Here is a 25,518-nt window from a genome sequence, read left to right on the forward strand (position 1 = left end):
TAATTTTCTGTTTTTGGACCAAAGCTAATATGCCACTCCGATTTACAGCCCATGCCACTTTACAGTCACATGGAGTGAAACATAATTCATGACTGCGAACTGTTTAGTGTGTCGGTTGATAATTTGATTTTAAGTTCTTTCATTGAAAATGGCAACAAAATCTTCGTTTGGTATTTAGAACTCAAATTTGTGGCAATAAAGACATTTTCAAGTATTATTCTATTAGTGGTAAAAAGGAAACAACAAACATTATGCTGTGCAGTCATGATTCATGAGTTACTTCGGATATGATACATGATGAACGAAACAGGTCTTTAATATATGGTTTTTCTTTTGGGTCTCCTCAACTAATTGGCTTTCCATTAAGGCAATTGACAAATCACCTGCAGACATTATGTAGCCACTACCGGTTTTCGCACATACACACGCACACACACACTCACACACGTGTGCACATTCAATGTTGGAACAAATGTCAGAGCACATACCATTCAAAATGCAAGGTAACGTGTTGGTTGGTGTGATTGAAAGCTTGCGAACCGTTAATAAATGCATGTAGTTTATATCTCTGCCTTAGATTTTGTACATGCATCCCATTCATATTTCTCAATAACGTACATGTCATATATATTTTCTTTCGACTGCTACTGTGCACAGATTTGCTCTTTCTCACTATTCGAATTCCAGTAGACTGAAAATTGATGAAAAGTAACTATGTGTCATACCCTGAAGGTTTCTGTCAACATTAATGATGTTTTATATGAAACTACAACTTTGTTTTCTTGGTAGCAAGAATACACTGACTGCATTAATTAACTTTGTCGCCGCATCCCTTTCTCTTGAATGTCTTCGCTTTACAAAATTGAATTATTTTCGAAATACAAAACTCTTAGGTAAAGTAACATTTTTGATTTCTTTTAAGCACATGAATTTAAATGAATTTGATTTATTTACTTTAATTTCATCTCTATTTCAAAGCTGTATCATGTGTCATATTTCAATCAATAATCTCGTGTAAGAAAGAAAAACAAATATGAGTATGTAGCATGGATGAACACACTTGGAGTTTACAATGTATATGTAGTTGGGATGATGTGATACATTTTGAAAAGATTTTTTTCTTTGCTTTTGAAATTGGAAAGGTGTTTTTGCATTATTATATTCTTATTTATTTGTTAATATGTTCTGGTATACGTTTCAGAAGTGCATTCTGTCATATCACGATTCCCAAAATTCTTTGACGCAATGTCAGTTAGTATATTAGTATTTATTACATTTATATCAATTGTCGGCTAAATGATATAACATTGATATTAATTGTCGGCTATTTCAAATGATTTTTTTTTCCAAAATGTACGGTGATAATGTCGCCGATCTGTATAGTATGATACAGATTAATGGCGTTAATGCGACAACATCATTCCCATTCCTAAAGCTGATAATAATTAATATAAGAGGAAGATGTCTGATTCCACGAGTAACAGGCGAAACTAAGATTATTTAAATGATCCTGTACTGACTGCTAGACGCCTTTGAGATATACAAAGTGTGTTTCATATACCAAATCGTCATCCGATGACATCTTATCGTAAGAGACATTGACTCAACAGAACGTCCTATAAGAAGAAAGGCTTACAAATGACATAATTTTGGGAATAAATATCGCATTGCGATGTCTCAGAAAACTAAGTAGTTGCTCTTAAATGTTGCATTATATATGCTTATGTTTTTCAGCACTCTCGGATATGGGTGATGCCGTGGAGGATATCCCCATAAATGTCACGGTGGCTGAGGGCAAGACTGCTATACTTCCGTGTCGGGTGGACCTAGCCTTTATCGACAAAATGGTGAGTTACCAACACACAAGTAAGATGCAGTACTTTGAATTTAAACAAAAACACTATCTCATGGAATATGCATGAAAATATACTTATGTCTATTACCAAATGAACAGCCAATAGGGATTAAGCTAGTCAAAGATTGCGATATTCCTATACAAAGTTTTTTTTCGACTTGGCATGAAGTCATGGTTTGTTCTTGTTTACAAAATGTGTGTTTTAGAAGCCATATGATATCATTTACAACAAATAAAACAATCAATTTTCAAATCAAAACTGTATCACCAGTCCACACCTTTCCATGAAAAAAAGTTCATAATACTTTAGCATAAAGTACCCTCTTCCTTATCGATCATAATTTAGTAAACGATTCACCACGTATTCGTTATCATTGACGTATTGTTGCATTTCTTTAAAAAGTTTAGCCGATTGAAGCTCAAAACACCGCTCAAACCATGCTGTGGTAAAAAGTAAGGCCATATAATTAAAAAACAAAATTAAAATTAGTACTTATGTATTTACTTAAGCATTGAAAGTCTTTTAGTTGACATTCATAAACAATATGAATGCAAACTGGGCAGCGGCAAATTCCATGAAGCGCGCTAGAGTTTCATATTGAATTTGCCTCTGTTCAATTAGCATTCATATTGACTATGACTAAGACAATTGCGACGTCACAATGATCATGACGTCATGATTTGCGCTCGAAGTTCATAGACTATATGAATGCATACTACGCTCGGTAAGATTACATAGTGGGACTATAGTGAAAATATAATGTATTTCATCCAATGACGTAGTGGTTCAGTTGAATTTCATTATTTCTTTATTTAAGAAAATCTGAAACTAGGAAAAATAGTTCCTCCCTTAACTTGTGTAGAGCTTTTTATGCATAATTCATTATTGATGTGTCATGTGGGAATTCCTTCAATTACCTTTTGAAAATCATAATGATGAATTAAATAGGGAAAACTTTTCTCAGGCACAACACGCATGAAGCCTTATAAACATTAAATAAATATTTTGCACTGTAAAATATGTGAAACAATATGTGCAGAATATACAATGAAATTGTAGACCACAACTTGATTTGGCGGTCTAAGCTTCTGTACTCATTTCACTGCACTAAAGACGTAATATAAGAATTGTTGACAGTGCTGCCAAAATTGAACTCTTATTTGTCTGTGTCAATTTAATACATGCATTGTTAGTATTGCCTATATAAAAAAGTGGTAACTTTTGGTGGCGAATAGTGTTTTAAGAAATGATCATAATTCGTCATTATAAACAAGAGGCCCATGGGCCTTAATGGTCACATGAGTTAGAATATATAATGAAACAAATAATGAAACAAATTAAAGACATATAAACACTATATGCGGGGCCATGAAGTTGGTCAGTGATTTCTAAATTTGACTTTTTAGACTATGAAGAGTATTTGCTTCCATCAAACTTGTGAACTTAGAGGTATTTTTTGAAATTTTAATCATTTTGACCCTGTTTGGTCCTGCCTCTCTGGTCCCCCAGGGGGGTCATCGAGGACGGATATGGATGTTAAAATGCTATATCTTAGGCTAATAATTCTAATCAAGTTTGACTAATTTTCTACGAAAATTGGGCAAATAATGTTCACAAATATGTTTTTCCTATATAAACTAAAGTAAACTTGACCCCTCCCCAGAGGGTAACGTGAGACCCCAAGGTCATATAATTCACAATTTTTATAAAACACCTTAAGACCTTTACATCTATAATTATTTGATTCTACTACATCAACAATTTTAGAAGATTTTTGAAGTTTTAGCCTATTTGACCCTTTTTTAGCCCCGCCCCTCTGTCCCCAGGGGGTCGGCCAGGACCAATGTGGATATGATATTAAAATGCTATCTCAGGCTAATAATTCTAACCAAGTTTTACTCATTTCCTATGAAAATTGAGCAAAAAATGCTCATTAATGTGTTTTTCCTGTATAAACTATAGTAAACTTGACCACCTCCCCAAGGGGAAACAGGAGACCCCAGGGTCATATAATTTACAATTTTTATTAACAAACTTTAAGACCTTTTCATCTATAAAGTGTATTTGATTATATCATTTTCAGAATTAAAAAAAAAAAAAAATTTGAAGTTTAAGCCTATTTGACCTTTTTTGGCCCCACCCCTCTGCCCCCAGAGGGTCGGCCTTGACCAATATGGATATGATATTAAAATGCTATATCAGGCTAATAATTGTAACCTAGTTTGACTAATTTCCTATGAAAACAAAGCAAGTAATGTTCATAAAAGTGTTTTTCCTTTATAAACTATAGCAAATTTGACTCCCTCCCCAGGGGGATACGTGAGACCCAAGGGTCATATAATTCACATTTTTTGTAAAGGACCTTAATACCTTTCTATTTATGAAAAGTATTTGATTCTACCATTTCCAGAATTTTAGAAGAAGATTTTTGAAGTTTTAGCCTATTTGACCCTTTTTTAGCCCCGTCCCTCTGCCCCCAGGGGGTCGGCCAGGACAAATGTGGATATGATATTAAAATGCTATCTCAGGCTAATAATTCTAAACAAGTTTGACTTGTTTCCAATGAAAATTGAGCAAAACATTCTCATAAATGTGTTTTCCCTATATAAACTATAGTAAACTTGACTCCCTCCCCAGGGGGAAACGTGAGACCCCAGGGTCACATAATTCACAATTTTTGTAAAGGACCTTAAGACCTTTCTATTTATGAAAAGTATTTGATTCTACCAGTTCCAGATTTTCAGCAGAAGATTTTTGAAGTTTTAGCCTATTTGACCCCTTTTGAACCCGCCCCTAAGGCCCCTGGGGGTCAGTCATAAAATTTTGTTAATAGGATTAGATGGCCATCTCATACTGATAATTCTGACAATATTTGACTCATTTCCTTTTACAAATTACCAAATAATGCTCAAAAATATGTTTTCTCAATATAAACTATAGTAAACTTAACCCCCTCCCCAGAGGGAAACTAGAGACCCCAGGGTCATATTATTCACAATTTTTGTAAAGGACCTTAGGACCTTTCTATCTATGAAGAGTATTTGATTCTACCACATCTGAGAGTAGAGAAGAAGATTTTTGAAATTTTACTCAATTTACCCCTTTTTGCCCCTCCCACAGCTCCCTGGGGGTGGGGACCATATAATTCACAATTTTGATTGGCCTGATGCCTCAGACGGTTTGTGCAAAATTTCATTGAAATTGCTTCAGCAGTTTTGGAGAAGAAGTCGAAAATGTAAATTGTTTACGGACATACGACGCATGACGCACGACGACGGACAAAAGGCGATTAGAATAGGTCACTTGAGACTTCGTCTTAGGTGACCTAAAAATACGACACATGTCACAAGAAGAATCTTTGAGACATGCCCCAGGTTCCTGTGGGATGTGCGTCCGCCACGTTAGTTATAACATATGTTGTGTACTATGAAACTTTCTTACTGTGTTGGTTCTCAGAATGTTTTAACCAAAAACTACTTATTTATACTCTAATTATCGATAGTTGCTACTACCTGTGATCTCCTATGAATACTCAAAAGTGGTACTTCCTTTCGGTTATGAATTGTAAAACTCTTTTCACTTTACCAATAAAGAGGTCAATATTCTCTAAATGTCATTTTAAATTGTGTGTTACTCGCGTAGAAACATTATCCTCGAATTAATTTCTTTTCTCAACCACTAAAAATATCACCTTAGTCTATTCCAGGTTCCCAGGGCGCCATTACGGGGTGTTTTTATTTCAACCGAGTTTCTTAAAATTATATGCAAGAATCTTTAGAATTGTTTTCGGTATTTTCAAAGAGTTCAACTGCCGTGTAACGAGACACGGCAAATGCAAATTTAATTGCCAAATTGCCTTTCCTGGACCCATAATTTCATGTTTTTGTTAATATATTCACCTCCATATCTTGCGTAATTATGAGGGTTTTTTTTTTTGCATGGGTGATTTGTTGTAATTTCTACTTTTAACATCTTTTTGTGATTGCAGTAATAGTAAAATTCCCATTGTAATAACCCCTACCTGTACTTTAGTGGCACCTCAAGGGATAGTGATCTAGTTTTTCCTCTATCAATAGATAGTTGGGTTCTGGTTTAGTAGTTTTTTTTTTTTTTTTGCTACATACCAAGTACCTCAGATTTCCGGTACATCTTAATATTTTTACCCACAATCCTTCGTATGAATCCCAAAATGGCCTTCGAAAACTTCTATCACTATCACTGTCTAAGCCATAATATTGAATAGAAAGGTTTTCTTATATTTTAACGTACGTGTTATCTTAGAAGTGCTTCAAGTTTTCTTCATTTTTTTAATTAAAACTATTGATGAAAGTTTTTACCTTTAATTAGCATACGGGTCGTCCTCAGACTATCAATGCGCGCATGCCTACGAAATTTGTGATTTAACATATACGTTTGGGGTTGCCTACGAAATTTGTGATTTAACATATACGTTTGGGGTTTTAGAGTGGGAGGAAACATTAGGGCCGAAAAAAAACCCACTCTATCGAACAGGTGTCATCTGATTATTACGCATACGGGATTGTACCCCGGAAAGCTTGGCGCAAGGGGAATGATTTAAACTTTATAAACCTTTAGTCTCATGTTTGTTCGCTTTTCTTTGTGTTTTAAATTTCATGTGTTTATTAGTATTAATCAGTTAATGGTTACCTTTTTTCATTAACCATTATAGAATATTCTACACTTGTTACTATTTGGTATTATATTCCCAGACATAGATACCAGGCAAGGGTATGATATCACGATAAGTGAACATAAATAACTATTGCATTATCAAAAGACAACTAAGGTAAACAAACAACATACCCCAGATGGATCTTGGTGACCATCAATTAAATATCTATATCAGAAGATGGAAAGAGGTATTTTTCCTCTGCTTTTATTTCACTCCCCCTTTCAAATACTGAATGCACATTGGGACGCTGCCTATAACGTTTGCTGACATTAGGTTGTTTATAGTCACTGTTTGCTATATTGTGCTTGGGTTTGTTCCAAAATGGATATGCAGAACGCAGGACCAAACGGGCCCTACAAATTTAATTTGAGGAATATAGACCTTTTTAGTATACTTTCTGAGAAAGTGCCAAAATCCAATATGGCTGCATATTGATAATGCTTTATGAAACGTATATATGTTATCTCATAGATACCCTGAACCACTAATTAATTATTATCGGAAACTAATCTTCCGTCCCTCTTGTTCAATATATCAACATTGAGAAGTTTGCTTCAGTACGTTTTGAGAAATAGCGGTAACAAATTTTTAACTGTAAAAATTCAATATTGCAGCTTGTTGGCTTTCTTGTTGACAGAACGGTTCCAAAACCATACGTACAACTAGGGTCCAGGCCCTTTGGGAGTCAACTTGAAAGCGATAGATCCCTTATGTACTTTCTGAGAAATAGTAGTAACAAAGTTCAACTGCCAAGATCCAAGATGACGGTTTATCGACCGCCATCTTGTTGAATGATCAGTTTCAAATACGCAATACGCACAACTACGGTCCCATGGATTCCTTCAGTACTTTTCTAGAAATATTGTTAACAAATTTCAACTCTCAAAATCCAAAATGGCTGCCTGTCAGTCATCTTGTTGGCATAAAAATTAATCAGTCTCAAAATGCAATATGCACTACTTATACCATGGCAGATGGAAGGATGGACGGACGAACGGACCACTGACAATAGTTACAAGTAGGCGATTTTCTGATTATGGTGCGCTAAAATATGATTCTTGGTAACATTGCTGTACGTTTCGTAATTGAAAATACATTTTCTTAATTTGCCATATTTATTGATTCCTAATCTTGAAATATTATATTTCGATGTTATAATTACCATTTTTATGGGGAAAAAATCAAAATATCATAACGCATGTTATTAAATCCACTCGTGCTTATTTTGTGATAAGTATAGGTAAATGTACCCTATGCCTATTTCCGTGCTAATGACACATAATTAATTCCATGTTTATGCCCAATAGGACAATACACACTTTAAACATCCGGCTGAGGACACGTGGTATCCCGTCATATTTTCTAATCAGCCGTCGTCATGTGGAATCGATTACATCACCAAAAATCCCTTGTGCAAAAATTTAATTGACGCAGAATCTTGGATCATGATAAGAGTAATCGCATCGATCACAGCGCCATGTCGCGGGTCATTGTCAACTTATCACAACGATAGGTACTCCACTGCATAATATTGACAAAGAATATTGACTTTTGATTCAGCAATTACTTCACGTAATTCTCAAAAGCAAAACATGAGCCGCGGTTTATCAGTCTATCTGTTATGAAAACAAATGGCCAAAACGTTCCTGATTCGTCTGTCATTAAGATACGGGAATGGGCATAGAAATGTCAGGTTTTCATCCTGTTCCTCCTAAAGTTAAGAACTAGTCTCAACATTGCACTAATACCTTATCAAAAGAAAACGGCTCAACTGTTGTTTCCTAAGAAAACATAGCCTGAGACGGGTTTCAATAATGATTGAAATCTCCCATGATAGCGCGCGCTTCAGTTACTAGCAGACGATGGAGATATCGACTCGTTCAAGACCTTACAGCGGAATAGTGGTATGCCGGTTTTGACAGCTATGACCGTCTTACATTCCCTGTTAATCAAGATTGAAGCTTCCATTGTTTGTTTTTAATATAGCCGATAAAATACAAGCGTGCATATAAGCGGTTGAAAAACTTTACTTTTTCGAAGGCAACCCGATTCCAATCTAATAACAAAAATACATAATGGAATCAAGAGAGTGATTAAGTCTCCAATCATTATTGTCGTATTCAAGAAAATGACGAGAACATTTTTTTCTTAATACGAACAATCATGAAGTAAGTATGACAGTCTGACCCCTCTTTTGTTTTTTAATTACACGCTACAATATATATCCTTACTTCACAAGGTAAACTACTGTATCGACATTGCGCAGTGTTTGGTTTTGATATATGTACCGCCAAAAACTCTAAAAAAAGGCATAATAATGTTTTTCTGATTCTTCATTATCAACAATACCAACCAATATTGTGGACCTTACGGCTCTACACTCTTTATTAATCCCTTCTCTCAAGGTGCGGTTTTAAATTATCACAAAAATCGCTATTTAACAATATTTCAGCTTCACTAGCCAAGGGTATTCAACGGAACTCACGTTAAAATATAAAGCTTGCTTTCAAATTCTGAATGGATGCGGTTAGGTTCAGCCGACCAATGAAAACGCGGTTTTTACACTAAAATTTACCGAAGTGATGGCAATGACCATATATACATGTCTTGTCTATCAACAATAGCTCCCAGCGAAGTAATATTTATTATTTAGTCAATTATTACGTTTTAGACCACCTAAATAAAGTACTTGAATACGTTGTTCTCCAAACAAAACTGAAATGTAAATGAATGTGTGGTTATTGTTTCACATATTACGCAAATATAGACTTCGATCTCATGACAAAATTGAACGCGGAAACATGGAACACAAAATCTGTCGTTCGACCTAATAAAAAATAATTCATAACTATGTTATTTTTTGTGTTTTGAATCAGATGCATATACATTACATCCGAAACACGAGAAAATGTACTGTTCTGTATTCTACTTGAACAGGTATATCAACGAGAGTAACTCTAACAACTTATAATCGATTTCCGGTGAATAAAATTGATATACCATATGTAATAAACCGACAGGGATAGCGTGGATAGCGTACTGATACTAATTTATCTAGTCTAATGTCATTTTTGTGTTTGTGAGCTTTTCCTTTTCTCAATGTACTTATATCTACTGCTAGTTTATAATGAAACCGTGCCTAGAATTGTCGATATTTGCAAAGCTTTAAAACAAAATATATTTCCTTTAGATGACATTTGAACACGCTAATTGTACTTTAAAACATAAAAATTGGAGCAATAGTGATGGGGTAAGAGTGGCAGTTAACAATACTGTTAAGATAATCACCAGGCTTCAAATAAGTGTCATACCATTGTCTGTGTGTGCTGTGCCTTAAAAGTCCATCCAAGCAGACATTGTATCATATCAGAGAAATACCAAGTGAATTAGCGTTCCTCATTAACAGCAGGTTATTATTTCGTTTAAAGAACACGTAATTCTAGAAACAGTCACCGGAGATAGATTAACAGCCAAATAAATACGTTGTCAACAACAATTACTAAGTCCCTGCTGAGTAAAGTCGAAGTCTTTACCGTTTAAAAACATTTTAATGATAGTGTGTGGTACTCGGAATCCTGCCCGCTATATACAGGTGGTTGTACTAAATTAATAGGGAGTGGTTGCTGTTATTTTCCCTCAAAATATCGTTATTTTTGTTCCAAACAAACAATCCTGCTTGTGATCAGATACGAGCAGGTGCGTTTGATATAAAATAAATGACACTAGTCTTGCCAATAACAGAAGCCATCTTAACCCAACTCGATCCTTATATTTCATTTCAATCAAGAATAAAAAAAATCTCGTTTGCTAAATGATTGACATAATTTACTGAAATGAAAACCAGAAGATGACAGGACTGTATATAGCACCGAGCACCTGTCATGTACCAATTCTACGTTCAGAATAGCACTGCTTTATTCGTAACCTAGTCGGTAGTATTCGAAGAAAGCAACATGATAGAAACCTTAGACGGCATACCGCAGAATTGACATAGCCTTTCAATGCCATAATCGACACATCAAAATATTGCCGATGGTTCTTTCCACCTGTCTCCTCGTTAGCAAATTTATTTCTAAACCATCAGATCATCCAGCAGTATATTATTACTCTTTCCTCAGACCCCCCCCCCTTTAAAAAAAATTGTGTATATTAGCAACACAACTATTAATCTATGTCGACCATTTTTGGAATTTTGCGTACAAATGATATTATCTTCACCATGAAAAATATCAGCTGGTTGAAATACCACCTGTATTATCTGTTTTCTGCAGTTTCGTCCATGAAATGTTGTAATTAAGAAATAATGTTTGCTAAATCTAAATTCTGATGCATTGCCTTTTTGAAAAATGACGAATGTCAATAGAGATACAATGGTACTAATATATTGAGAGAATAAAACACAAATCCATGATTAAAACGCAGCATTATGGATTTTAAATTTTAAATTTTAATTGAACTAAAGCTTTAAAAATAGTACACAAAATGTAGTGTAATACAAGGCATGAAACAAAATTTCTTAACTTTATTAGTGAAACGTAAACTGAATAGTTTAAAACAAATAAGGATTCTTTTAGAGACGTAAAATGACGCGGTGAAAATCTTGAAAAAATAATTCATGTTTTTTTTAAGACAAAATGTATTACACACGCTAGCAAGCTTTAGCAGCCCTTTACCGGTTACAAATCAACATGCAGTCTTACAAAACGTGTGTGGCAGTACCAAACAATTTATCACTTCTCCTCCAGTGACTTTGTATCATGATTAGTACTTTATTTGTTTTAATGGTTTATGACTTAGGTAGCAGACCACAGTGGGACACTTTGGCCCCTGTCTATATTTTATTTAGTGGAAAGCCCTTGTTTTGAACCATGCATAACAAATAAAAAATCAAATATATTCGAAAATTGGTACATCCAATATGGAGGGTCTAATTGAAATTTCAAATTTTTAAAAACTGAACATAACTGAAATGAGTTACAGATTACAATGTTGGGCTCCTCCGGAAGTGTGTCTTTACCGGTGAAGCTAGCTTTACCTGAAACAAAATCCATGGCAAGGGTTCAGGCAAAATTATTAAAAAAAATCTACAGGATCGACCAATAAAAATAAATTAGCTTAGTTTGCCATTGTGATGGAAATGCATAATTTAAGGTAGATCTTGAGAAAAAAAATGTGTACACTTTTCTGCAATTTTGGGCTAAAAATGATATTTTGCAAATGTTCAGGTAATTTTTTGTTGTTACCATAGTATTCACATGCATAAATAAGCTCAGAAAATGGCATAATCTTTATTCAAATACCATATTGCAATTGCATGTGCCTTATTTTCATAACTTGTCCAAATCTACTGTTTACTGCCACCTTCGAATCAGCCGAGGTAGTTGCCGAAAGTTTTGTTAAATGGCAACATACAATCTATTTGTATTATGTGCTTTCGATGTTTCTAGAACAATAGTTCTTAGTATGAGCTACACAAATGAATCAATTTGACCTTCACTTTCATGCAGATTCCACTGATAGTAAAGTGAATACGGGCATTATTGTCATTCAATCGAGGATGATTGCTTCCGAGCTGCATATGAATCATTTCTAATGTAAGCTATTATATGCAAATGTCCGGAAGTGACGTAGCCCGAGATAGATTTATATTGAGAGATTTTGATGGATGATGCTTTTTCCGAAATAACTGAGTGTGTGTAATATAGAACCAATTACAGCCGACTCAGCTCTGTAAAATGCGTCTCAAGTAGCTTAATTTCTCCATCAGGCACATCTCGACAATTTATTGTCCTCGCTTAATTGCATTTAGGACTCCGTCCCAACTTGGACTGCACTTACAGGAATATTTTGTTTGACATTCTGTGACATATTTATAACAGGCGATTGAATAAGATATAGAGATAAGATACAAATTATTTCTGGAAATTGAATTAATGCCTCAGCGTGGTCAAAGGTTGAATCGTTAGTTTGCCTTAATAGGCCCACAGCATTAACGGTCTTTTGAGACACGAGGGTTTAGAAATGATTTCATATAATGTTTTGTAACTTAGTCAGGGCTCAAATCAGAAACAATAATACCACAAGCAGACAACAAACCACATTAGAATAAATCATATTTTTTATACTATTGAAATAGTCCTTTGGCATTTTGAATAAGGTCTTCAGAAATAAGATCTGTATGTAATGCAGAAAACATTATATAATATATAAGCATTTATTAGTATGTCTGTTTTATGCCAGTAATTTGGCCCTATTCACTACTTTATTGTCTGAACAATTACCAATCGGTATACTCATTTCAAGCAGACATGGTTTTGCATTTTTTTTTTCTTTAGTTTCGAAAAAGAATATATGATATACCCGTATTGGAAGTGTTCATTTATCTATATATTTCTATATGTGTCAATCTCTTTGGAAATATATTGATTTATCCCGTAATCAACAGAAAGTTATCGTGGTTGCTAAGAAAACACAATTGTTTAACTTTGTCTTTTACCTCGGTAGAGTAAAGACAGCTCACTGACTCTAGACAATGACGCTACGTCATCATTATATACGGTACCTACTGTTGACTTCTTCACTTTTGACGCATTACTACGTTACTGTGATAGTGGTGCTATAAAAATATTGAAAACATAATACATAATTAATTTTCGCTAAAAGAGTGGAAGAAAATTTATCAAAGATAGGTCTGAACAAAGATATCTTAACCCCCGTGAACGATACGTTCTGTCACTACTTGGCAAGCTTCATGTTTTAGTAACAGCCAAAAACTTTCTCTCGGGCGGAGATATACCTTCCAACTTGACATACCCATGTTGGTGGTCAAGGTGATGTTTGTACAATGTAAACCTATTGTGGCTACTTAATTTTGCTGGTTCATGTCTAAAGACTCTGAGTTAGAGTTACAAAATAAGCTATGTTTATATTATTAAAGTAATGTTTAACATTTTGTGGCATTGATCATTTTTAATTGTAATGTAGACAAAAACATTTTTGATGCCCGGGAATATTTCTGCATCAAATAAACATTACTTCGGCGCTATTAATTAAAAGTGGTGATCATATATACAAATTAGGCAGTGTCAAACATGTACGTTTTAATTCATGTCAATTTCTCACTCCTTTATTTCTTATTCTGCTTTGATATATGGAAGCACATTGGATACACATCTAGTTCTCTGCTCTAACTCCTTTATTTTTAAATCATGCATGTCACTTCTATTTTACAGATTGTGTGGATGAACCCCAAACGAATTGTTGTCAGCCATAAAGAAAGCCGCTATATAAACGACCCACGTATGAGTGTAGAAAGACCTTTCATGGGGGACTACAACCTCCACATAAGGAACGTGAAATACGAAGATCGAGGGGACTATATGTGCACAGTCAACACCAGTCCAGTCACGATCAAAAGGATTCGCCTTATTGTCCAAGGTGAGTAGTGTAGGGTTGAGATATGATCCCTTTTCGAGATAGGGGAAATAGGAATTTTAAGTTAGAAAGTTTGTTAATTAGTAGTACATTATTAGGTTTTACTTCTACTTCAAGACAGTGAATATAAAAATAAGAACTTTATGTTAGTTCTTTTGTTAATTACTACAATTCCGATTGTTGGATAATACACAACGCTAAGATTTCTCCTGGTTGTTTAGTTGATGAAATTCCATATGTGAATTAGTGTTTGTGTGCTTTAGGAGACCGCAGTATGATTGCTATTTTCTTTTTTTATAGTTTTATCTCACTGAAACATGTCGCCAGACACAATACACACACCCAACCGCTCGTATTATACTGGTACGGAGTAGATATCAACCTCACTACCTTGTTACTAGTAGACGTGTCTTGATGGGTGTGTTCAGGTTTGTCTATATACCACAATGACGACATAGAACCAAATAAACAAAAGATGTTGTCTGTGAATAAAGGTCGATGTGTGATCCCAAATGAGATAATCAGACGCACATCCAATCAAATAAAACATTTTTATGGGGAAAACAAACTTTTTTTTTATAAGACTATGATAGTGTTATTATAATTCCTTCTTGTAAAACAATAAATGTTAACGTTGGGTACACTTTAATTGGAAATGTAAGTGATTATGATCCACATTTCCATATGTTATTCCCTATACATGTATTTATTTTGTCTTATTTTGTCGTTTTGTTATTTATACTTTAATTTGCTAAATAAAAAAGGTTTTACTGTCTACTTCTATGTTGTATTCCCGATAATACGTATCTGCTCGGTCAATAGGATTAAAATGGTTTGGTTTCTGATTTGGAAAGTGCTTATTATACATATAGTTTACTACTAAAAGGTTTGAAGCGATTAGTTCAATAGGTTCACAGATTTTCTTTATATAAGAAATAAGAAAATTGGTCCTTTAGTATCACATATAAGTAGGACGGCGAATGATGATTATTTGTTCTCTAATACTTCACATGAATACCCAGTGGTTTTGTGTTTTTACTAATTAACGTCCTATTTAAAGCCAGGGTCATGTAAGGACGGCCTCCTGTGCATGCGGTGTACAACATGTAAATTGTATATAGTATGCGGGATGTGTTTTGGGAGACTGCTGTATATCCGTATTGTGTCTTCTGGTATAGTGGAACTGTTGCCCTTTTATAGTGCTATATCACTGAAGCATGCCACCGAAGACACCAATCAACATACCCCACCGGTTCACATTGGAAAGACGACGGGTGAAACAGTCGTCCTACTCCCTGCATACTGAGCGCCATGCTGGATCAGATTACCACTTTTATAAACCCAGAGCCTATCTCACAGGGGCGCACGCTAAAGAGAAGGCAAAAGCGAGGCGGTGACAAAAGAGACATTAAAATGAAGACCAAAGTCAGTTACGTAGAAAAGAAAAGATAACATCTTAAATTTAGTCGCCTTTTATGATCAATAACATCCTACCTAAATAAAGGACTATAAGAAAATATATCTATTCAGACTGTTAAATATTGTGAATCAGTTTTTATTCTTGAAGAGATGAACGCGGAAGTAACTCCTTTTATAGTAAGAAAATAAAAGTATTTTGACTTTACCCTAGATGAAACTAAACGTGTCTGAAAGCGGATGACATAAACTGAATTTTGACCAACAATGTTCCAGTTTGAATATCCCTTTATACATCTGTATACTTAATTGACACTTACTTTTTAAGGCTGGGGTATTGTAGATTCTACTAAAGATACAGGTAATAGTTGACAGTCGCACAAGAAACTTCTCCCAAATACGATATTAAAAAGGGATTCCATGGTTCTGAAGTCACGTTTTGTACGTATTGAGTTGATGACTTCATATTTACCTTTAGTACTGTCTTATGTCACGATTTCGTTTCTGAATTTTTGAAACCAAAATTTCAAATAGTTCAAATTGTTTCGTCACTGCTCGATCATTTTGCCTAAATAGCGAAGAGTATTTTCTCCAACGTAGTTCTTAGAAGTCGTATCACAGCATACCAATACAGTCTCGAAATCGTAATGCATCCCTAATGTTTATCTACAAGAACAAATACAAAACCAGGTCACAAGTACTTTAGAAAGGTGATCATCTGATTGAGCATTCCGTGATTCAAAATTTTGTAATTTCATAGACATAGCTTATTAACATTTGTTTTGTTTTGTAAAACATATTTATTCCCTGAATTAACTTGGCGCTGGTCTGTCTGTGGTAGTGGAAAATCTTCCATTATGTTGAGGAATGCTATATATACCACATATCGTTTATGTCTAAGTACAATTTGTACATTCAACCTTCACCTGCAGTGATTAGTTTTACATTTTAAAAACAAATCCTTCATGAAACTTGGGAAAAGTAATTTGTATGTTACAGTTCCCTCAATTTTTGATTTGTATGTGTGTTAATTCTCTTATCTTTATGTTTCATTTCCATCTACATATGATTTGTATGTGTGTGAGTTCCCTCTATATGCCATTTGTATGTAACAAGTCCCTCTATATAGTGATTTGTATGTTACAGTTCCCTCTACATGTGATTTGCATGTTACAGTCCCTACAGTCTCTACATGTGATTTGAAGGTTACAGTCCCCTTTGTATGCCATTTGTATGTGCGAGTTCTCTCGTTATGCCCTCTGTATGTTTCAGTTCTTTTCTATATATGCCAATTGTATGTTTCAATTATCTATATATGCCATCTGTTTGATTACATCCGAAATACATGTTATTTGTTTGTTTCAGTTCCATTACATGTTATTTGTATGTTACAGTTCCCTCTCGAATCCTGGACTATTCCTCCTCGAATGTTGTCACTGTGAGGGAGCGGAGTGACGTAGAGCTCGTGTGTAATGCCACAGGAGTCCCTCCACCGACGATAACGTGGTACAGACGCACAGAAGAAAATCCAGAGGCACGTGAAAGTAAGATAATTAGCTTTTCTTTTCCGCTTGTTGCTCAATCATCTATTATATAAGAAATATACACAGGCAATATTTCTTCGCGTGAAATACATGTGAATTTCACGTGAAGTCCCTTTCATGTGATATTCGTGTGAAATTCCTTTCACGTGATATTAATGCGAAATTGTTTACGTGAATATTTTCTTCACGTAAATTTAACGTGAAAATTTTCATATGAATTTCAAGTGAAAAAAATCACGTGAAATTCACATGAAATTTTTCACGCGAAATTCACGTGAAGAAATATTGCATGTGTAGGGCCGGGTGTGCAAGATTGTGTCATATTATGTTTTTGAGACCAGGCTAAAGGATCTTAAACAATTCTGGACGCTTTTGATTTTCTTATCACAAATTTTAACGTAATAACTTAAACTCTTATTGTTTTACAATTTAACAGCTTCATGATCTTTATACCAGGTGTGCGTTATCAGACAATTTTACATGAAGTATATATCCTAAACAAAGGCCTTATCAAATGCAATACTAATCGTCTTGATTCAAGTTAACTGAAAATGAGAGAGTCAGATTATAGTCTACAAAAAGAACCCCATCTACACGGGACTCTAGTAACAGATTGATGTGATAGTCTGGTATTATCTTGCTTATATCTTATAACAGAGGGAAATTCGGTAATTCTGCTATTGCAGAGTAACCATCCTTGTGGATAGGTATCAATTTTGGCGTCATAATTGTGAGAGCGCAACTCACATCGTTTTCACTTGAGACCTATTACGTGACTCATGATGACATAATCAATACCTACCTGTACGGGTGGAGGATACCTCTGTAATATGCAAAAACGGAGGAGATACATGTAAAATATCGTTAGATTCGTTCTGTTTGATTTCTGTTTGCGGAAACGCTGAAGATCACCTGCATAGTATCTAGTACATTATATTTCCCCTGAAATATACTGTTCATAAACCCATCTCCTTGTTTCGCTTCCCTACTATCTTATCACTTTCTGTTTCAGGAGTTGGAAATGAGGGTGAAGTTCTGGTTATCCGGAACATTAGTAGATACTGCGGCGGGGTATATGAGTGCATGGCCTTTAACGGGGTACCGCCAGCAGTACAGAGACAGATAGAGGTCAAAGTTCATTGTAAGTATATTTGGTATGTAGTATCCGCAAGACAAAGACTGACACATTATCGACATTTTAAATTTACAATATCAGCACCCCCTCCTGTAAAATCTATCTTCTATGGGATACAATTAATACATCTACAGTAAACACTGTATACTGTAAATTATATGTTCGAGTTTTCGTGGCCGACGACATTATCATGGCGATACGACTTCGCAATTATCAGACAAAACGCTCTATTGTTGTTGTAGGTGATTTTTTTCGCATTCATTTATTCTCGCGAATTCTGATCGCACGCAAATTACACGTAAATAAGACGGTTTACAGTAACTTAGACAGTCTGGTGAGTACATATCACAACTACTCTACACGAACTGTCCTTTGTGGATACTAAATTTTCCGATTTCAATTTTAAAACATGTTAGTTTTATTTGCATACATCCGTGGAATGACAAATACATTGAAATGCCTTTTTAAAAGAAGTACTGTAGGATTTTAGCGTAAAGAAATTTTCACAAATGTCAGTTCAAATCTTAATTCCATCTTCAAATCTGCACCCGAAAAACCGCACACGAAAAGAAGATGGTGTACAGTATAGGCATATTACACACAAATATGAACATATTGTTCAGTTGACATCGCTAATGGTTATGGATTCAAAGTAAGGGGAATCGTTGACCATGTATCACTGATGATTTACGACAATCCAGGTCGGTCTAGGAAACCTTTGACCCGGCTCCGTGCAGCCTGCCAGACTAACATATGGGGCAAGATTTTCTTTTGTTGATTGAGTAGACGAAGGACCGCCTCGCCCGAGCTATCCTTTAAAGATCTTACAAAATAGAGATTAATGATTCCTAGAGGAAAGCTATAAAAAGAGGGTTGCCCATATCATGATTGCGTTTAAACTGTATTGTAATCTAAGCCTGCATACATAACTATAGGCAGGCTAACACAATAAAAATCATTTCCTCGATCACAATTACAACTTAGAATGTACTTTAGAAATTTCAATTCCGTTTTAATACACGTAAGCGTGAAATTTCGACCTGCTCTCACCACAGACTCAATTCCAGTGTGCTTTTAACCGCCGAATAGATAGATCTGATGACTGCTAAAAGATAGGTATACATTAGGATTTTTTTGCGAATAAATTGAAACTAGGATCCCTTTATTGTTTTTTTATCATAGGTAGGCCATCCATAGGTGCAACCCTTCCGTTATTCATATATTACATACGTCGGTACACGATTCTATATGTTATACATATATAACACAACTAAAATAGGCATCCTTCAATTATTTACTAGTATCCTTATACGTTTGCAGGGGTGATTAATCCTAATCAAACATACAAGTTCTGACCCATGCAAAAACCGCGTGATACAGTGTTACTACATACTGTATCAAAACAATTATAGACGTTCGTAATATTTCACAATAAACATGGATCTTTTATTGTACTGCTGTATCTTTTTACTTTATTTGGAGATTATTTATTGACTAGTATTTAACTTGGTGTAATAAGCGATTTGGTATGTCACTGATAATGTTTTAATGAATAGTTCAAATTCATTTGATTTCTCTTGTTTATGGATATGAAGTATGAACACTTATCAGACGATAGTTCTGACTAAATTTAGGATCTTATCTTAACTCTTCTTCCTAACTGACCTTATCTTTCCTAATGCCGCCATTGGCACCGCCTGACTTTTGGCCTTGAGTTGACCGTTCGCCCCTGTGAGGAAGGCTTTGGATTCTGTCCCCTGGCCAAGACACACCAAAGTCTATAAAAGTGGTAGTTTCTTCTCCGGCTGAGCAAAAAATGGCAATAGTTCCACTATACAAAAAGACACAACACGAATATAGGGCAGTCTCCCAAAAAACGCACCTCGCACAACATACACGCGACACACCGCATACATGAGAGTCAGTCCTTACATGACCATAGCTGTTAATAGGACGTTAATTAATCAACAACAAAAAAATATCGATATGAAGTATGAACATTTATAAGAGGATAGTTCTTGTTTTATCGATATGAAATATGAACATTAATCAGAGGATATTTCTTGTTTTATCGATATGAAGTATGAACATTTATCAGAGGATAGTTCTTGTGTTATCGATATGAAGTATGAACATTTATCAGAGAATATTTCTTGTTTTATCGATATGGAGTATGAACATTTATCAGATGATAGGCCTTGTTTTAAATCACTTCAACATCGCGAACTTGAATGAATGCGTTAGTCTTTTATCCGAACCTAAAACCTCTCATTGATGTTTTAGCGATTCTTTTGTGATTCAACTAGAAAGACCAAACTCGCTCAAAACCAGTTTCGTTCGTTTTATGTTTCTACCTGTTCACACATACCGTTATTTGGAGATTTGTGTGAGTGCGTATGACTTTTTGTTTTATAAAATGTTGTGAATTTTTTTCGTTGGATTATAACAATTTTCAATTTCGTTGACTCTTGAATTCGCGGAAAAGACAGTTTATATTACTCCCTGGAATAGACTTTATGCAGTGTGTACCAATCATCCTATAAATGCATTCATTATAAAGAACAAGTTTCTTGCGACGTAAATTCGTTCATTATGGTCGAAAAACGAAATCCAATAAAATTAAAGCCCAACGAAAAATAATGATTTCACAATATACCGATGCGAAATTGTAATTTGTATGCACATGGATTTTCTATTTTTTCTTGACAGTTAAACCTGAGATACGCTTATTAAACAAAATGATGGGACAATACCTTGACAAGGAAACCATACTTGAGTGTACAATCACCGCTTCACCACAAGGAACAAACGTTTGGCGCTTTGGTAACACGCAACCTGACATGAAAGAAGGGTGGAAATATCACATGGAGGTCTTCGAAGATAGTAAATACACAGTGTCATTGACATTGAGAATAAAAAATGTTCGACCAGAAGATTTTGGAACGTACACTTGCGAGGCAGCCAACCAATTAGGCCATGCTACTAAAGACATGATTTTATATGGTAAGTAAATACCTACTTATGTAATTTTAAATTCTAAGAAGTGGTCATTGCAATAGAAAATATATTATAAAGATAATGTTATATATTATTGATATAAAAAATATTCTTTACAATACATAAGTGGTTTTTATTAATACATTTTTAATATAACATTTCGAAGTTGAGAACGCAATGTAGCTGATTATGCTTAAGATGCTAACTCATACACACACAGATAATGGATAGACGCATTTAAATTCAACAGTGAATTTTTGAGGGCCTTGAAAACGATTCTGAGGGCAAACATATCGTTTGGATCGAAAACTCCAAAAATGAAAAACATTTATGCCACCTAATGCCAAATCACCACACAGACTATATATATATCAATACAGCTTTATATTTGATACGTTGTGGTAATGCTATATTTCATTTTTGATTATACTGTAGGTTATGGATCATGATTATCATAAACTGGCACTGTCGCTAGAGAGGACGACTATATGTAATACCCCCGCTGCACATATGTAGTAATAACTCCATTAATAGGGGACATTGCAGAACTCTAAATGGTTTACTCAACCCCCTTTATGTCAGGATTCTATGAACCAAATATCAAACTCTGTCAAGTAGTTTAGGAGTTCAATGGACAAAGTTGTGTCTACAGACAGACAGACGGACAACCCGATTATAACTTAATTTGGATTCTTAACTTCGTTTCGGGGGTATAACTATTATTATGAGCTAGAAAATGCAATTGTTTTCGTGTTTTATTGCAGAATACAGTGTTCCAACGCTACCCCCACCGACCACAGTACCGACTACTTCATACAGGGTGAAACAAGACCCTCACATTGATGGTGTTAACAGTATTGACAGTCGGCCGGAAAGAGTCACTTTACGTAGTCAAAATGGAGCAGGATCCCCGCAGAAATCCTCGGAGACTCAAATATTAGGTAATACTACGTTGGTCGCTGTTTCGCTAGTGTGTCTGTGTTGGATAAAGCGACATCTTTCATGGTTCGGAGCCACATGAAAATGATTAGAACTTTATATAGAAATGTTCCAAGATATTTCATTTAATCAACATCGTGAAATATACAGCAGTAATCGATTGTTAATACTCAACATCGAGTAATATTTTGCTTTGGTATCTTACCCGATGTTAATTATAAAGGTTGGTTAGCATCTCGGAATATGCAAAAGGCTTCTAACATTAACAACTGACATCGAGTAATATTCTGTTTTGATATGCTACATGATATAAATTATGTACAGTTTTTGTGTAGGGTAATAAGCATCTTGAAATATGTAGAGTTTAGAAACCTTTCAAACAATCTTCCATACCAACACAACAAAATTAATTGTTCTACATAAAACCTAATGCATAATATGTCTATTTCCAAACAAATAATAAAAAAAAAACGCCGTACTGGAACATCAGTCGTAAAGCATATTCCGAGATTCTGATATTTACTACGAATTAGTAATTAATCTGGTCTGTCATTGTCCGTTCCAAATACTTGTGAATTGTATATTTAGATATTACTGATTTGTTTAATTAATATCTTATTAATTATGTGTAATATTTAATTAATCATGATGTTACATGTACCTGAGCATCACCCTTCATAATTTCTTTTTTTATATATTTCAAAATACATATATTATAAAATAGAACTTTGAAATCAAAATTTTAAACTTTTTCGCTTACTTTGCAGGTCAGTTCGGGACTGCGAACGTCCGTATATCGAACACGTGTAGCACCATATTAGCAACGAAGAATTTATTTATATATTGTATTTTATCATATACTGTTTATGTTTTCTTGGTTATGTCCTGATCTGTGTAATCGAAAAAGAACATACCTATCAATTAAAAAATGTCATCAGCTCAACATTTCGATAATTCAGATTTTTATGTCTTCTCATGGCGTCAATGATATCTCATAAAACAACTGCTGTTATTAAAAAAAGAATATTGTTAACATTTTCATTTTATTAAAATCTTATACCAAATATCAAATATTTAATAAACTACAATTGCAACAATATATATAAATAAACAGTCAAGTCATGCAAATATGGTAGGTACAGATAAAACACTAATAATTATTGGTCCATAAACATAACTTATAACTTGTCCCATCACCAATTGTATTATTATTTACATGTTTTCATAACTTAGAGAACTTATAATAAAAAGTGTTACAATGTCCGTTAATAATTTTCTGTTGATATATCTTATGTTTTACATTTGATTTTGGTAATGTGTCACAAGTGTACATGTAATGTACCTGTTTGGGGTACGATTTAAACATTAAAGTATTAAATTATACAATGTATCAATATGACATAATTCATACAATTCACATGTATAAAAAATACATAAATATGTTAACGTGAGTATTCATTCATCAGTTGTCTTATGGCGTTGTGAACAGCTAGGCCGTCTGTTTGTATGACTGAAGGGCCAACTCGATTTACACAAGAGGTTGGTTGTATGACTGAAGGGCCAACTCGAATTACACAAGAGGTTGGTTGTATGACTGAAGGGCTAACTCGAATTACACAAGAGCTGGTTGTTTAATTAAATGGCCAACTCGATTTAAACAGGGGAAGGTTGTATGGTTTAAATGACCCTTACATTATGTAGATTTTCTAATCTATATTATCCGCTGGTGAAGATGCAAAAATGTGTAAATGATACGAGATAAAGTGTCTGATAGGTGTGCTTTGTGAGTGTATGTGTGAGTGCACATAAATATACAAGTTTTTCAAACTCGCCGAATGTAAATATATTAAATAAATGAGTTTGAATAGTTCGTCTATGATATTGCAAAATATATTGTACATGTCATTTTGTCATATTTCACTTGTATCGAACAGTAATGTGTGACATACAAGTTATACTTGTTAACTATTATATCTGAATGTACAGCTAAGGAAAAGTTTTCTTATGACACAACTTGTTTTTTGGAACATTGTTTTATTAATTTCGTATGCAAGATGAAAGAGTTGCAGACAGATTACCATTCATCAATTGATTTAGCGCGCAAGATCGAAAGGTTTCATATTCACGTAGTACTATTATGATTGCTGCATGTTGTCCATGTCTAAATGGTGAAATATTTAAAAAAAAAATACTGATGTTAATCTTGTGTTGAGTCCATCATTGTTTTATTATGTTAATTCTGGATTGTCAGTACCGTTTATGGTGCTCCCTTACGGTATGTGATGAACATGTATGATTTTCAAATGTAAGATTGTATATGTTTCTATTAACAAAACAGTCTGCACAAGGCGAAATTCGGCTAGGAAAGCGTCAAAAAGAATTAGGACATTTACAAGGGTTGTCAAGAGAAATGCAAACAATATTAAATTGTGTAACCATGAGCGGATAACTGTTTATGCTAAATAAGCGACAATCATGTTCATGTTGAGACGTCTCTGTGTAGAGTGTGTTCGAGGTTATAGCTTAATATTTCATTTTATCAAACTGCTATATGTATTTCTTTGGTGCAACGCTGTATGAATTGAGAGGGTAGAATGTATATCATGTATAAATGATTCAATGAGATTGTGTATGTGATTACTGCTAAATAAAAAAAATGAGAAAAAAAAACTGTTGTTGACATATGAGATGTGTTCTCTAATTACGCTTATATTTAAGAACTTTAAAACAAAGCATTAATATTTCATTTTGGTGATCATTCCTGAACTGAAACAACGTCGATGAGAATGCTAACTTTTGGCAAGGTTTCAAAGATTTAAAGACAAAAATCTTATAATCTACAAAACCTGTCATTGTTCATCTATTGAAATATTCCGTCTGAATCTGTCCATATTAACCAAGGTTGGTTTGATTGGTTTTACTTAATGTCCTATTACTTCTTTGCATATTACAGAGTTATCTGCCTTTGCGAGTAAGTATTGGTTGTGACGTCATTTGTTTGTGAGCGTAACGTCATATTTTGGAGAGAAAACGACATGAATTTCGCTCACACAATGCTCACCAAAAGGGAGGTACATGTAAATCTGTAATATACAAAGACGGAATTCAAAGCCAAGGTGAAACAAGGATGTTGTGTCTCACATAACCCATCGCGTGTCAATTAGGTTAAGGTGCCATGAGTATTGGCCATTTTCTTTTGGACCTAAAAAGTCAAGGAATTACAGCGATTTCTGAAGTTGTTTAATCAAACACGTCTTCATTATGGCAAACCTTTGTCTTATCCTTGCAATGACATAAGTAACAACTACAATTCAACATAATCTTCGTTCTCATTCAAAAACGGTATATAATCCATTAGAAATGCAATCAATTAATCGAACGTTACCGTGGGTTAGTGACGAAGTCCCAATCTATAATGCGTCGGAAAATTGTTAAGAAGCGTCAATATACTAAATTATTCACACGAACAAACACGTTGATGTATCTATATCTAATGTAAACCGA

General features: G+C 34.4%; 1 protein-coding gene across 1 annotated transcript in view; it reads left to right on the plus strand.

Moving 5' to 3' along the window:
- LOC138333209 (limbic system-associated membrane protein-like) overlaps window positions 1-24,684 on the plus strand; it is a 92,525-nt gene extending 67,841 nt beyond the window's left edge. The window contains exons 2-8 of the mRNA XM_069281422.1: window positions 1,735-1,847; window positions 13,782-13,986; window positions 16,794-16,943; window positions 17,956-18,084; window positions 20,788-21,081; window positions 21,840-22,016; window positions 22,782-24,684. Coding sequence (XP_069137523.1) covers window positions 1,735-1,847; window positions 13,782-13,986; window positions 16,794-16,943; window positions 17,956-18,084; window positions 20,788-21,081; window positions 21,840-22,016; window positions 22,782-22,903 — 1,190 coding nt within the window. The 3' untranslated portion in view covers window positions 22,904-24,684. The remainder of the gene's footprint in view (window positions 1-1,734; window positions 1,848-13,781; window positions 13,987-16,793; window positions 16,944-17,955; window positions 18,085-20,787; window positions 21,082-21,839; window positions 22,017-22,781) is intronic.
- The last annotated feature ends 834 nt before the right edge of the window (window positions 24,685-25,518 follow it).

Source organism: Argopecten irradians, chromosome 10 (assembly GCF_041381155.1).
Source record: "Argopecten irradians isolate NY chromosome 10, Ai_NY, whole genome shotgun sequence".
Lineage (NCBI taxonomy): Eukaryota > Metazoa > Mollusca > Bivalvia > Pectinida > Pectinidae > Argopecten > Argopecten irradians.